Raw genomic sequence first — 13901 nt, 5'->3', positions numbered from 1 at the left:
AACCCTCAGGATCATTTAAAAAATGCAAAATGACTGTCTTACTGCGTCCAACCTCAGCAGCGATGGCACGTTGTGAGAGGCCTTGCTTATGCAGCTCAACAATCCTACCACGTTCAAAGTCAGTGAGCTTTTTTGCTTTTGGCATCAGGAGGTCTTGGCAGTGTAAAGACTTGACAGAAAATGACATGGAATCCAGATTTTTGCACAGCTTTTGGCTTTTAAAGACTTTTTTTGTCTCTTGCACTGATTTTTTTCCTTTAACATTGTGAAGCTCTACTTAGAACCTTCTTAAGATCCAATAGTGCAAAATGCAAATTCTTGCAATTTTTTTTGACTGGTCTTAAGATTTTGATCAGGAGTGTATAGCTCCACTTTGATCCAGCTCCTCTTCACAAACCAGTTCTTTTTGTACAACCTAGAAGTAACCAGTGTAATACTGGTACCTACATACAAATTACTTTATTGTAAACTTAATAATGCCCTTTTTTGAAAGTTCAGTGGTAAGTCATTTATGTTTAAATTGTTAAACACTTTCATTTACAATGACATAATATAAAAAATGTCACTCCTACCAGCCACTGTGGTTTGTTCAGTCAAATTTTTGATGCTAAATTGTTGAAGCCATAAACATTTAACTTCAAAAGGCCACAGCTTTACAGAACTTCTAACAAGAACCTGTGCATATTATTATGGAAATATGTAGAGGCTGGTTTTATTTCTACAATTCTGCTCATTTTACTGATGTTACACTGGATCCCAGAGTTACTTGAGCAGTCAGAAGTTGATATACACTTAAAATGGGCCCGAATGTCTTATTAATTTGGGGCTTTTAATGATTTATTTGAACCGTTCTTGTTTCCTGGTGGAATAATTTATACAACATCTAACTTCAATGACATTTAAAAACAAGAATTGGGAGCACAAGTTTGAATTTATTGCAGATTTTCTGTAACCAATAAAGGGGCATGACTATGCATACAGGCTCTAATATATGTATACTCCTCCACTAGTTTAAATGTTATAATTTTTTTTTAATTTATAATTTTATAGTTAAAATTTTATAATCTAAACTAATTGGTTTCCTGGCACAGACCCAGCCTCTAAGCACAATCCACAAATTTTCAGTAGAGTTGAGGTCAGAGGTTTGGGAAGCCCTGCTTTATCCAACCAGAAACCAGATCTGATGTGTTTGGGATCAATGTCGTTGTCCTGAACCTAACTGTGTCCAAATTTCAACCATATAGTTGTTGATTTGACTCAAAAATTTATTAAAAAAAAAAAATAGAAGTAGACCTCCTTTAATATTCATCCACTTTGTGCACTGCACCAGTATCACAGTACGATGCTACCTCCACCGTGTTTGACAGCTGGTACGGTGTACTTCAGTTTGAAAGCCTCACCTTGACTCCTCCAAACACACTTCTTGTCTTTGTGGCCACACAATTCTATCTTTGTCTCATCGGCCCATAAAACCTTTCTCTAAAAGGCATTTGGCTTTTTCATTGAGCTTAAAGGTGTCAGTTTTGAAACATGGACTTCTTCTTGTTCGGCACTGTCTCAATCTATGTCAATGTAAACTTCCTTCACTATAAAGTCATAAAGACATTGTCAAACCTTTATCACCACATTTTAAATATTTAGGTGAATGTTTGTATTTGAGCTTGTATATATCTATTTTAGCAAAAACCTAAAATAAATTTAAACCTGTGCACACTATTTTTTTGTTTTAGAAATCCTTGTAGTTGTATATTGTATAATCATTCCACCCTGGAAAATAATTGTTTAAAAAACCATTAGAAGCCCCAAATTATTATGACATTGTTATAAACTTCTGACCACAGATATATATTAGTCTCTAATAGTTATCATCTAAAATTCATAAATAACTATATTAAACAGTAACCTTATTAGTCTTCATTAGTCTCAGTTCAGATAGTCCATGTTGTGTTCTCATCCATCAATAAAATAAACCAAATAGGGCAATAACTCAGAATCTATGCGTACTTTTTGCTTTAAAGTAGATTTTACAATAGATTTATTAAATGCATATTAGTGCATTTATTAATAATTGTAAGTTATTGCTGAATTGACATAAATTGAATGGAAACAAACAGTTGATGTCATCTGTTATTAAGTAAGTACAAACAGTTTTTCAAAACAAACCCCACCCTCAAATATGGTGCAAAAAATGCAGCAAAACCCAATAATGTTGCCTCAGTAATTTTACTGTACCCACAAATGATCAGATAATTAGGATAAATGGTCTAAATGGTCTTGCAAACCTTTCTGAGTAAAGAATTTTTATCAGCGCCAAATATTGAGCTAGTTTATGTAAAATAAATAGACTTTTGTCAGTTCCTTGAAGCATGTGACAGCCTTACTGTTCTTCATTTGTTAAGGTGGCAGGGGAGGCAGCCTGGATCCTATTTTTGGATGATAGTTATTTGACAGTTCTATGGTAAATATGACAATGGAGGGAACAGCAAATGAAAGCTGCTGCCTGAATCTCCTAATAACAGCCTGATAATTCTGTTTCGTATTCTTATCTCGACTTGTGTAGAGAGCAGGATCAGGAAAGGAAGTTGCAAGGTTAGTAAAGAGATTTAGGCCACTGAAAATGAGAAAACATTAATCTTTTAGACAAAAAAACAAATACTGCAAATGTCGTTAAGGAATGGTTACTGTCCTGAAATACAGGATAGGAAAGTGGACAGTAAAGAACAAATGCACAGGACTGTGATAAAGCAGCAGAATGTGACTCTGAGTGAAACCAGATTGGTCAAGCTTAAAAGGCAAGAAAACTAGTAGAAGAAAAAAACACTGTTTTAGTTCTGATTAACCAATTGGTCCATGAACAATATCAGATGATCTTTTCTGTAATGTAATGGTGCTTTGATGGAAAATACCAATACCAAGCTTATTTTTACCAATATGTGGCCTTGGATCAATTGATTTTGACATTTGCCTTCCCTACACAAATAAATGGAAGCCAGGCTTTGTCATTTTTTAGAAGCTGCAGACTCTGGGGTGCAGTGCAGTTCCCTGACATTTACAGTTAACAACAAGACAGTAGTTTGGTCTTATGAAACATAGCACAAGCTGATTAGTAGGAGCAGTTCACGAATCATCTGTTACAGCCATTTTGTTTTTGTACACACACATATGCATCAGTTCTTTACACCAGGAGTGGTTATTTAAAAGAGAAAATTGTAGAATTTTTTCCAGTGAGATGCCTCCTCACATCTAAAGTGCTCATAGAAAACTGCAGTTTAGTGTGCTAAAGGCAGCAATACCCTCACTTTTAATTCAGCACTGAACGTCATAGATGGTATCGGTTTGTTCATACTCAGAAATTTTCATCTCACTTGACTTTATTTATATTTCGCCAATTCACATCAAATCCTTTCATTGCACTAAAGTATAGATTTTTCTCATGTTTCCCTACTACATTTCTGATGTCCTTGATTTAGACACCTACTATCTTCTACACCAACTCCACCACTTTTTTGACTTGAATGAATGGGAAAGTTCACATCGTGCATCGTGTCATAGTTTAAATCTTTCATTGGAAAAGAAGTCTAAGAAATTCTTCAACTGTGAGCTTGAATTGGCAGTAGGGATGCATGATTTTAAGAAAACATCCAACTGCAATATTAGTTTTGAGTATTGCAAGGCAATTGTCTGCAATTTTTTAAAATCTTTGCAATATTAATATCGCACACACTGATATTGCAATATTGATAATTTTTTAATATATTGTGCAACCCTAAGTAGCAGTCTATATTTGTTCAGAGTGACATGCTAATCATTAGCTTATTTAGCACTCTAGCAACCAAAGATGACCTACAGTAAATTATAAAAAATTCTGAAAAAAATCTTCAGTGTAAAGGCTGCTGCAATCTACAGTTTTTTCTAGCACATCCTTAGCTTTTTTTTCCTCATTCTCCTCCCTGTCTTTGCAGAGCCTAAATTTAAATCTGGCTGTTTTATTGAAGGTCATGCAACTACATTTAAAATCCATGTCAAGTGCCAGCCTTTCCAGGTTTATTTCCATCAATTATTATAAAATCCTGTTAATTTTCATTAATTCAAATGAAAGGTTTCCAAGTTTGAAAATTCCTAAAATTTTGGAACCCTAGTTACTATTATCATTTTGCCATAACAAGCTTGCACATTGTGGCATGTACAAGTCCTTTTTACGACTTGTGTGTGAGCTGACCTTAAACAGACACAGATATACAGATGGTTTGGTACATTTGCTGTTTTCTTAAAGAGTGAAAGCCTAAAGTGGAACAATAGTCAACTGTCACCTGAAAAACTGAATGATCTCCAATTCTGTACATTTTTTTGCACATTCTTTCTTAATAAATGTCAGTTTGTGCACAGGAAAAGGCATATGAATGTTTTTTGAGTGTAGGTGTCATTAATGCACGTGATCATTGGACTCCGTACCACAGCTTTAAAGGAAATGAGCAATTTAGCCAAACATGGTCACAAAATGAGAGAAGATATGCATGCTCCCAAAAAGTTGGATCTAAGTTTTACTTCAGCTGAATGTATAATTATATTCAAACTTATTACACTACTTCTGCTAAAACAAGCCACTCTAGGACAAAAAAGTGGTGCTTTAAGAGAATAGTTTTACAAAACAGAGTGTTAAGATGGACTAGAGGGAGAACGGTATACTAAAAGACACGTTCTGAGAAATTGCTTGATGGGCAATCGAAACGCAGAAAATGCTCGGAGGCCACGAAGGGCTGTCCTGTCTCGCACATCCAACCGTGGGTAATCAATCATGACAGCTGCATGTGCACTCCCTGTGGGTTGCCGTGGTAACAGACAAGTGGGTCGATAACAGAATATTGAGTGGGTGTCTTTATTTTACCCATCCGCTCACTTTCCCTCAGGATGAATCTGTCTTCCAAAACGTTATGAGGTGTAACTGCAGCATCTGATCCATTTTCATGTCCTTGTGAAAGTTTAGGAACTCCACAGAAAACAAAATGGAACAACAGCTACCTAAGCAATAATTATGTTCCACTGATGGAGGTGGAGACCTGGAGCTTGAAGCCTAAACACTGGATGTCTACATGTGAAAATACACATGCGTTGACATACACACACATATAATAACATCCTCAGCTCCATTGCAGTCTGTTTTCTAATTAACAGAGCCAAAAGCCTGAATTGTTGCAACATGATACCATTTGTTTTATAAATTAAACATGTAGGCAAAGTTGTCAGCAGTAGCTGCCATCTTTAGTTACATCAGTTCTCCGAAGTATGTTTTACAAGTCTTAATTAAACCACTGACTCCAAGGCTTGCGTCCATACCATAAGAGGTTGAAATCCAACATCTGACATTCCCTACAGTTTATGGGAATTGAGCTGGCAATACGACCTATACCCCTTTCAACCAGTTTACCTTTCTACCACATGACTCAGCTTAAGAATCAGTAGTACTCCTCATAGTTTTTGGGGTTGAGACAGTAAAGGATTCCCCCACCAAAGGAAAAGATGGTCCCTCCCCAGGCCAAGCCATAGCCCCAGTTGAACTCATGGTAGATCCTCAGGTTGATGCTTTCAATGAACTTGATGGGGTACAGGACCAAGCTGCAGGCCTGGAGGACAACTGGAAGAGAAAAATACTGTAAGTACATAGCACAAGCTCTACAGCGTAAGAACAACTTTAATCTGTGCTGAGCATCTATGCAAAACATAAACCAAAAGCATAAAACCTTTTAAGGACCTTCTCTGGTATAATCACCTATTTTGTCAGGACTGACAAAATGAATTCACCATGCTAAAGCCAGTATTTGGTGCCATTTTGTCAGGACCAAATACTGGCTTTAGCATGGTGAAACATCATTTTGAGGTTAGGGGTTACATTTAGGGCTAAGGTGTGAATTGAAATTAGGCTATTACCTAGCCTAATTTCAAAATAAGTAGGTAAAAATGTACAGTAGTAGGCAGGGCCATAGCCAAACTTTAAAAAAATGCTGAGGTCAACCACTCATTATCCCCCTGCACATCACTTGTAATGAAGACCAAAACTTATTTAAAATAGAAGTATTTATTTAAAACAAGTGACTTGAATGTGTATATGACATGTATTTGTGTGTGTTTGTAAATTCATGGGGCGCTATGTCATCTTAAGCAACAGAGGACTCAGGGCACAACCATGATGACTCACTGAAATGACATGAATTAGTTTATATGAATGTTGATTGTTCACATTGCACAAACACATTCATAATACAAGATTTTAGCATAGATTTTACCTTTTTATCAAATACCAGCAAGGTGTTGTAGTTTTGGAGCTGGACCAGTTTTAGTGTGGTCTGAATGTAAAAATAAGAAGTGCTAAAATCCACCTTTATGGAGGTTTCACAAATTAGATTAAGGTTTCACAAATCACATACTTGGTTTTAAATGTTCTGCAATCAGTGCAGAAGAATTTGGTCCAGGTTTGAAGTGTCTAGGTGTTGTAGTTTTGGAGCTGGAGTAGCACTAGTGGGGTCCAGATGCAAAAAAAGTGCTGAAGTCGCCCTTTATTGAGGTTTCACAAATTAGATTAAGGTTTCACAGATCACACACTTGGTTTTAAATGTTCTGCAATCAGTGCAGAATAATCTGGTCCAGGTTTGAAGTGTCTAGGTGTTGTAGTTTTGGAGCTGGAGTAGCACTAGTGGGGTCCAGATGCAAAAAAAGTGCTGAAGTCGCCCTTTATTGAGGTTTCACAAATTAGATTAAGGTTTCACAGATCACACACTTGGTTTTAAATGTTCTGCAATCAGTGCAGAATAATCTGGTTCAGGTGTGTATTGTCTACGTGTTGTAGTTTTTTTTTAACTAGAGTAGATTAAAGCTGGCCCTGGTAGTAGGCAAGTACTGATAATGGTTAGGTTTAGGTTAAAGGTCAGGGGTCGGCATAAAAAATAATGGAAGCCAATCTAATGTCCTAATAAGGATAGAAAAACAAACTTAATGTAAAACTGACCTGGCAACAAATAAGGACCAAACACCAACAACTGACTGTAATTGGTGTCTAAGGGCTCAACAAATCTTCATCTAAAATCTACCCCTTCAGCTGAGAGAATCAAAAAGGTTCATGGAGAATATAATAGAGGACAGAAACACTGGGAGTCAGTTTAAGTCTGAAACTCTGCACACTGAAGGAGGTGGGCATCATAAGTTACCATTGTGATTTAACTAAGTTAGGAAAGCTACATCTGTAACACTGAAGGCCCTACAGACATCACTGGCATTAATCGTGCTTTGTAGCCCTCTGCTCATTGTCAGCAAATTTCTGTTATTGTCAAGATATTGGCATACCGGTATTACCATTGAGCTCAAAGCAGCACGAGTCATATGAGTGCAGCCTCACAGAATTAGTCAGATGGTTGTAAGCAAGCTGTCAAGAGTAATTGTTGCAGTGTTTTATCAAAGCCCATTTATCAGTACATAAATTCAAGTCTGTAAATTGAAAAACTGTGTAAGAAATAAAAATAATTCTTACCATGCATGAACTGATTTATTAGGAAGGAAATTATTACCAACTTCTAATATTTTCTTGTCAATTTCTAGCTACTCTAATGACTGGCCTGGGTGCCAGATGGAAGAGGCAGAAAGGCAGTGGCAATTAATCCTGTTTAAAAAAATCTATACACAAAGTTGAGCTGTGCTGGAACTGACTTGACAAGAAAACAAATCAAACCTTGGAACAACAACAAGTAACACAAAGTGAAAGAAATTAAAGTGACTTAATGCTGTGGGCTTAAAAGATGAATAGGTGCAGTGTAGAAATGTTTCCTGCAGGAAGTGGACTCTGCCAAGGTTGCCCTTTATCATTGATGTTGTTTGTAATTTTTATGGACAGAATTTCTGGGTGCAGCCATGGGGCACATAGCCTCGAGTTTTGGAGGCTTTGAATTGCATTGCTGCTTTTTGCGAGTTATGCAGTTCTTTTGGCTTCATTGAGTCAGAAATTCCAGCAGACTGGAGCAGATTGCAGCAAAGTGTGAAGCAGCCAGGACAAAGATTAGCAAATTTGAGATCATAATCCTCAAACAGAAAAAGGTTAGTTGTCACCTCCACAATGGGAATGAGCTACTTCAATGAGTGGAGGGGTTCAAGTATTGCATGAAGTTACAAGTGGAGATAGAACAAAACGAGACTGAAAGGCAAATTGGGACATTGTACTTGTCTAATGTATTGAGGAGACAGTTTTGTGTTGGCTAAGTTTGAATAGCTGTGACAGCCATCTTGATTTAGGTTGACTCCAAAAATTATTCAGTAGTACAGCAGTTCCTAACCCTGGTTCTCGAGGAACACTATCCTGCATGTTTTCATTGTTTCCCTGCTTTTCAGCAGGTCCTTTCTGTCTGCAGAAGCCTGTTAATCACTCCCTCATTCAAATCAGGTGTGTCAAAGCAGGGAAACAACTAAAACATGCAGGATAGTGTTCCTCAAGGACCAGGGTTGGGAATCACTGCAGCAGTAGATGAACATCCAGTGATCACTTTCTGAAGCTCCACTAAATCCACATAAGCGCGACCATCCTTTCACCTTTCAGGACCAGGTGAAAATGGGGAAAAGTAAAGATTTGAGTGTCTCTGAGAGAAGCCAAATTATGATGGATACATATCAAACTGAAGCTCTTGTCAGTCCCTCCAGGATTTCGCGGGCATTTTTTGTGAATGTTGCGGGCTAAAATGCCTGATTTCGCGGGGCATTTTCCTAAAAGTTTCGATGAAAAGTTGAGATTTTTTTTAAACTAAAATCAATAAAAAACCATAACTTTTAATATATAAACCAAAAACACTTACTAGCTTTGTAATGTAATTATCAATAAACATTGACATTCTCAAAAGGTGCTTTATTTGAGAACTTTGATAGCTTATAAACTGACATTCATGACCCTTTCTGGATTGTCCCTCGTCTGCAGCTCTCCTCACGTTTTGCAGACACAAAGTGTTTGTCGATGGATGACTTGCGTTTATGATCGATGATAACACTGCAGGACATGCAAAACAGTTTCCCCCCACTCTCGTGCAGCTGGGTAAGAAACTGGTTTGTGACCGCAGTGAAGTTAGTTTTAAGTTGAATATTGGATATTCGCGCTCCGCGGACTTAGCGGCGTCTAGCTCACGGCTGACCCGAAACAATAACGCTAATGTCGGCCAGCCATTCTCTGCTGGCCCCTTCTCTCATGCGCGGTGGTTCACTTTGGACGACTGGCCGGAGCGCGAATATCCAATATCCAACTTAAAACTAACTTCACTGCGGTGTTTTGAGCGGTCCTTTGCTGAAATCTTTGTGGGCAAATGTGAAGCATTAGCGCACATTTCGGCTTTGGTCGCTGCTCCTGCATGTTCCAGGCATTCTGATGTTAAAAGGATGTGACGTCACATATCTTCTTTGTGAGGTATTTGGGGTTATTTTGTATTCCACACTACACAAACCCACAAAGAAGGTCACATAAGCACCCAAACTGTACAACCCTCTTTGATTCCATACCAATAGAGGAGGATGGCCTGATCTGAAAAAGCAAGTTTGTTTGTTTTTTTTTCAAATTGTGAGGATGGTGGGTCCAATGTGGTCATTATGAGAAAAGGCCAAGCTGGCAGAGGCAAGGTGAGACTTTAAGCAATGTTCTTGTGGGAAACCTTGGATTCTGCCATTCACAAGGATGTTACTTTGATGTGTTTCACCTACCTAAATAGTGTTGCAGACTAAGCACATCCTATCATTGGAACAGTATTTCCTGATGGCAAAAACCTTTGAGCACTTCCTGTCAAACTGCCAAACTGCTCCAAGAAAGATTTTAGAAAAATAATGAGTTGATCTCCAAATTCTCCAGATCCAACTTAAAACTGGTGCAATGTGACAAACAAATAAGTCTGATCCATAGAGAACCAACCTTACAGCTTTAAGGCCTTGAAGCATCTGCTCTTGACAACTTTGTGCCACTACAGTTAAGACTATCCCCAAGTCATTTTAGACTGTATATTCCAGGATGAATTCTGTAGTTATAGCAACACGTCTGTTCCTCTACTGCAATAATAAAGTGTTTTCAGTTGCTACAACTCTGAGTATATTATTTTCTTTTGTTTAGTAATGGCAGTTAAAGCTTATTATTTCAAGACATCCCTCTGTGCCAAAGCTGATAAAAAAAAACTCAAAGAACTGCCACTGAAATCCTTTAAAATGAAAAGTTATTATTAGATATTCATTACATAAAAACACCAGACTCGCCCTATTTTTTCCACATGGACAGTTCCATTTTAGCTCAAGCTCAGGTACTCTACCAGAGACATGGGAGCTTGAGGGTTCTCTTAGATGTTCCTAGGACTGCGCTCTTATGGACAGAGATTTTTGAGGTTGTTCCTGGGATCTGTTGGAGCCACTCTTCCAGTTTGGGAGTCACAGCATTGAGTATTTCGATGACCACTGGTACCACTGAGGCCTTGATTTTCCACAACTTCTCTATTTCCTCTTTCAGCCCTTGGTATTTCTCCAGCTTCTTGTGCACCTTCTTCCTGATGTTACAGTCGCTTGGGACTGCTACATCTATCACCACTGCTTTCTTCTGTATCTTATCTATCACCACAATGTCTGGTTGGTTAGCCATCACCTGTTTGTCCCACAGTATTGGGTCCTGCCATACTCCACTACCCTTGGTGGAATCTCCCACTTGTGTGGGACTTCCAGTCCATACTCGGTACAGATCAATAGCCAAGTGGCTATTCCAACCACTTGGTTATGGTGTACCATGTATGATTTGCTTGCCTGCATCTTATATCCTGCTGTTATGTGCTGGACTGTCTCAGGGGCATCTTTACACAGTCTGCATCTTGGGTCCTGCCTGGTATGATAGACCCCAGCCTCTATTGCTCTTGTGCTGCCATGATTAGTGCCTCTATGCTGACCTTTCTAGTCACTGGTAGGATTTGTTGATATCAGCCACTTCCTCAATCTGCTGGGGGTGCATGCTGTGCAGGGGCTTATCTTTCCATGAGAGTTCTTCTTTCTCCTCTTCCACATTGGGTTTCTGGTGCATGAGACATTCACTTAGCAATCATACATGCTTTGAACAACTAGTCATAAAAAAGACAGTCCACCTTTTTTCAGTTCTGTGGTTTTACATATCAGGACTTAATAAAAATGATCTGGTCTTTATTCGGACCTAAAATTATTAAAATCTAACTTCAAGTGAACAAAAAAACACACCAGATTCAACCATGTCATTATTTATTAAACAAAAGGAAGTCAAAATGAAAAAGCTGTGTGTAAAAAATTAAGTACATTTCTTGATTTAATAATCTGTAGAACCTCTTTAACAGTAATAACTCTCAGTAGTAATGTTCTGTAGGACTCTATCAGTCTCACATGTTTGTGGAGGAATTTTGGCCCATTCCTCTTTCCAATGTTACTACAATTCATTGAGGTTTGGAGACATTTGTTTCTGCTCAGCTTTCTTAAAGCCCACCACAGCATTTCAGTCAGGTTGAGGTCTTGACTGGACCATTGCAGCATCTTGATTCTTTTCTTTTTTTTGAGCTGTTCTGTTGTAGCTGCTGTGTTTGGGATCATTGTTCTGCTGCATCATGACCCAGTTTGGTCCAAGCTTCAGCTGTCAGACAGATGACCTCACATTTGACTTTAGAACCCTTTGATTTACAGAGGAGGTCACAGTCAACTCAATGACTACAAGGAGCCTAAACCATCAGTCCTCCACCATGAGGTGATTGTGCTGATATGCTGTTTTTTGTTTTTTGCCAACCACGAATTATGGGGAAACATCTCTCCTTTGGTCTCATCTGTTCAAAGGATATTGTCCCTGAAGTCTTGTGGTTCATTCAGATGAAATTTTGTAAACTTTAGTCATGCTGCCATGTTGTTCTTAGAGAAAAGAGTTTTTCTCCTACAACCTTTTCTAGCAAACCATATTTGTTCAGTCATTTACTAATTGTCTTGTTATGCACTTTAACCTGCTAACTGAGGCCTGTAGAGTCTGATTTTACAATTCTTCTGAGCATTACACAATTTGACCTTGGGGTTAGTTTTCTGGGAAGTCTTCCCTAGATTGACATGCAGCAATGCTTGCTTCTCTAAGGTCATTGCTAAGGTCCTTCCTCCTTGGCATTGTGTTGGTCGTAGTTTTTCCACACACAGCTTTTTCATTTTTGGCTTTGTTTTTGTTGAATAAATAATGACATGGTGGAATCTATTGTGTTTTCATACACTTGGGGCTAGATTTAAATAATTTAACAACCTTTTAAAAACCAGATAATATTTATGATGATCTGATATAAAAAATATAGAATTGACAGAGGGTGAACTTTATTTTTCTCATGGTTGTAATTATCATAATTAAAAAAGACTTTAATTTTAAGAGGAATCACACAGCCTCTGTAAATATTTGAACCAGCTTTTCATTTCACTTCTCAGAGGGTTAAACTGGTACAACTGAGAAAAACACAGGCAGCTTTTCAAAAATTAAACATTTTATGCTTAAATATATTAAATTTATCAAATTATTTCTGGAACTGAGAAACTTGGTAGTTTCCAACTTCGGATGAGGGCAGGCCAAGGAAATTAAATCGACAGGCATTACACCACACTTAATCCTGAATTATAAAAATAGGATTTTCTCTAAATGATTAACAAAAGAGTGGAAATTTATGTGACTGAGAGAATACATGAATGTGTGTGTGTGTACGGGTGTATTTTATTAAGTGAGGAAGTAAGGATTATTATTTAAGTGCATTTGAATTGTTAGAATGATTACCCTGCAGCCTTCCAGCTACTTTATCTAAATTAGCAAATTAAGTGATCCAATTCTGTGTGTGCATGTGTGTATCCTTCAACTCAAATCTCAACAATTGTGTGTGCATTTGTGTGTGCTGACCTGCAGCAAACAGCATAAAGGCAACAGGAGCGTAGAACCGCCGTCTTGTGCCGATGCACACGGCAACCAAAGCAACCAGAAATGACATCAGAACCAAGGCCCCACCCCCTAGCAACAAGGCTAGTGTGGCAACTTGCCAGTCTGTGAGGAGAAATTGGGGAAAAAAGAAAAGGGACAAAAGATAAAGAAGAAGAGCAGAAAGGATATGAAAGTGAGTACAAAAAACAACAACAACAAATAGACATGAATCTGCATAAAACCTTGAAATACGTAAAGCTAAAAATTATTTTTCTAAATCAGTTAAAATGTTTTCTGAAAATTATCAATTTTTTGGTTTTGACACCATCACTAAGGCTCCGACCTTTGCAAAAAGCCTGCTGTGGCTAGCCTTGTTGTGTCACATTGATTACAATTTTGCAAATAAAGACTGTTTATTCTTTTTAAAAGATAAATTTAACTAAATAATCTATTCATTATTTTAATTATATAAACTAAATATATATATGTAAAGATCCAAGCTGTTCAACTGTTGTCTGATTCTCTTCTTCGTGATGCTTTATTTTCATTTTCAACAGCAGACAGATTCGGACCATAAGCAGGCTAATCAAGCACACATTTTATGAAGCAATGTTGTCAGAAGTCATCTAGAATGCCTCCAGGCATCATTCTGCTAATTAACCATGAACAGTTTTGGAAAAGATGTCACCCTAATGTCAGCATATGTCTCTGATATACACCTCTGCATCAGTAATACCTCCAAGCATAGGAAAGTCAACCAATTCATGGGCAATGAGGAGCCTTAAACCATCACTAAAGATGCTTTTTACACACTTGCTACATCCTAGATCATCCATCCATCCATCCATTCTCTTCCGCTTATCCGGGGTCGGGTCGCGGGGGCAGCAGCCTAAGCAGGGAGACCCAGACTTCCCTCTCCCCAGCCACTTGGGCCAGCTCCTCCGGGGGAATCCCAAGGCGTTCCCAGACC

The 13901-nt window shown here is 38.0% G+C and overlaps 1 protein-coding gene across 1 annotated transcript in view; it reads right to left on the bottom strand.

Moving 5' to 3' along the window:
- Nucleotides 1–297: 297 nt before the first annotated feature.
- The window catches only part of LOC108242138 (transmembrane protein 47), a 41043-nt gene continuing 27439 nt past the window's right edge, over nucleotides 298–13901 (bottom strand). Inside the window, exons 2-3 of the mRNA XM_017426788.3 lie at nucleotides 12914–13054; nucleotides 298–5632 (exon numbers count right to left, since the gene is read on the bottom strand). Of these exons, the coding sequence (XP_017282277.1) occupies nucleotides 5454–5632; nucleotides 12914–13054 (320 nt within the window). The 3' untranslated portion in view covers nucleotides 298–5453. The remainder of the gene's footprint in view (nucleotides 5633–12913; nucleotides 13055–13901) is intronic.

The sequence above is a fragment of the Kryptolebias marmoratus genome, linkage group LG23 (assembly GCF_001649575.2).
Source record: "Kryptolebias marmoratus isolate JLee-2015 linkage group LG23, ASM164957v2, whole genome shotgun sequence".
In the NCBI taxonomy this organism is placed as follows: domain Eukaryota; kingdom Metazoa; phylum Chordata; class Actinopteri; order Cyprinodontiformes; family Rivulidae; genus Kryptolebias; species Kryptolebias marmoratus.
The sequence above is the reverse complement of the archived record's forward strand: the minus strand, read 5'-3'. Positions and strand labels throughout refer to the sequence as shown.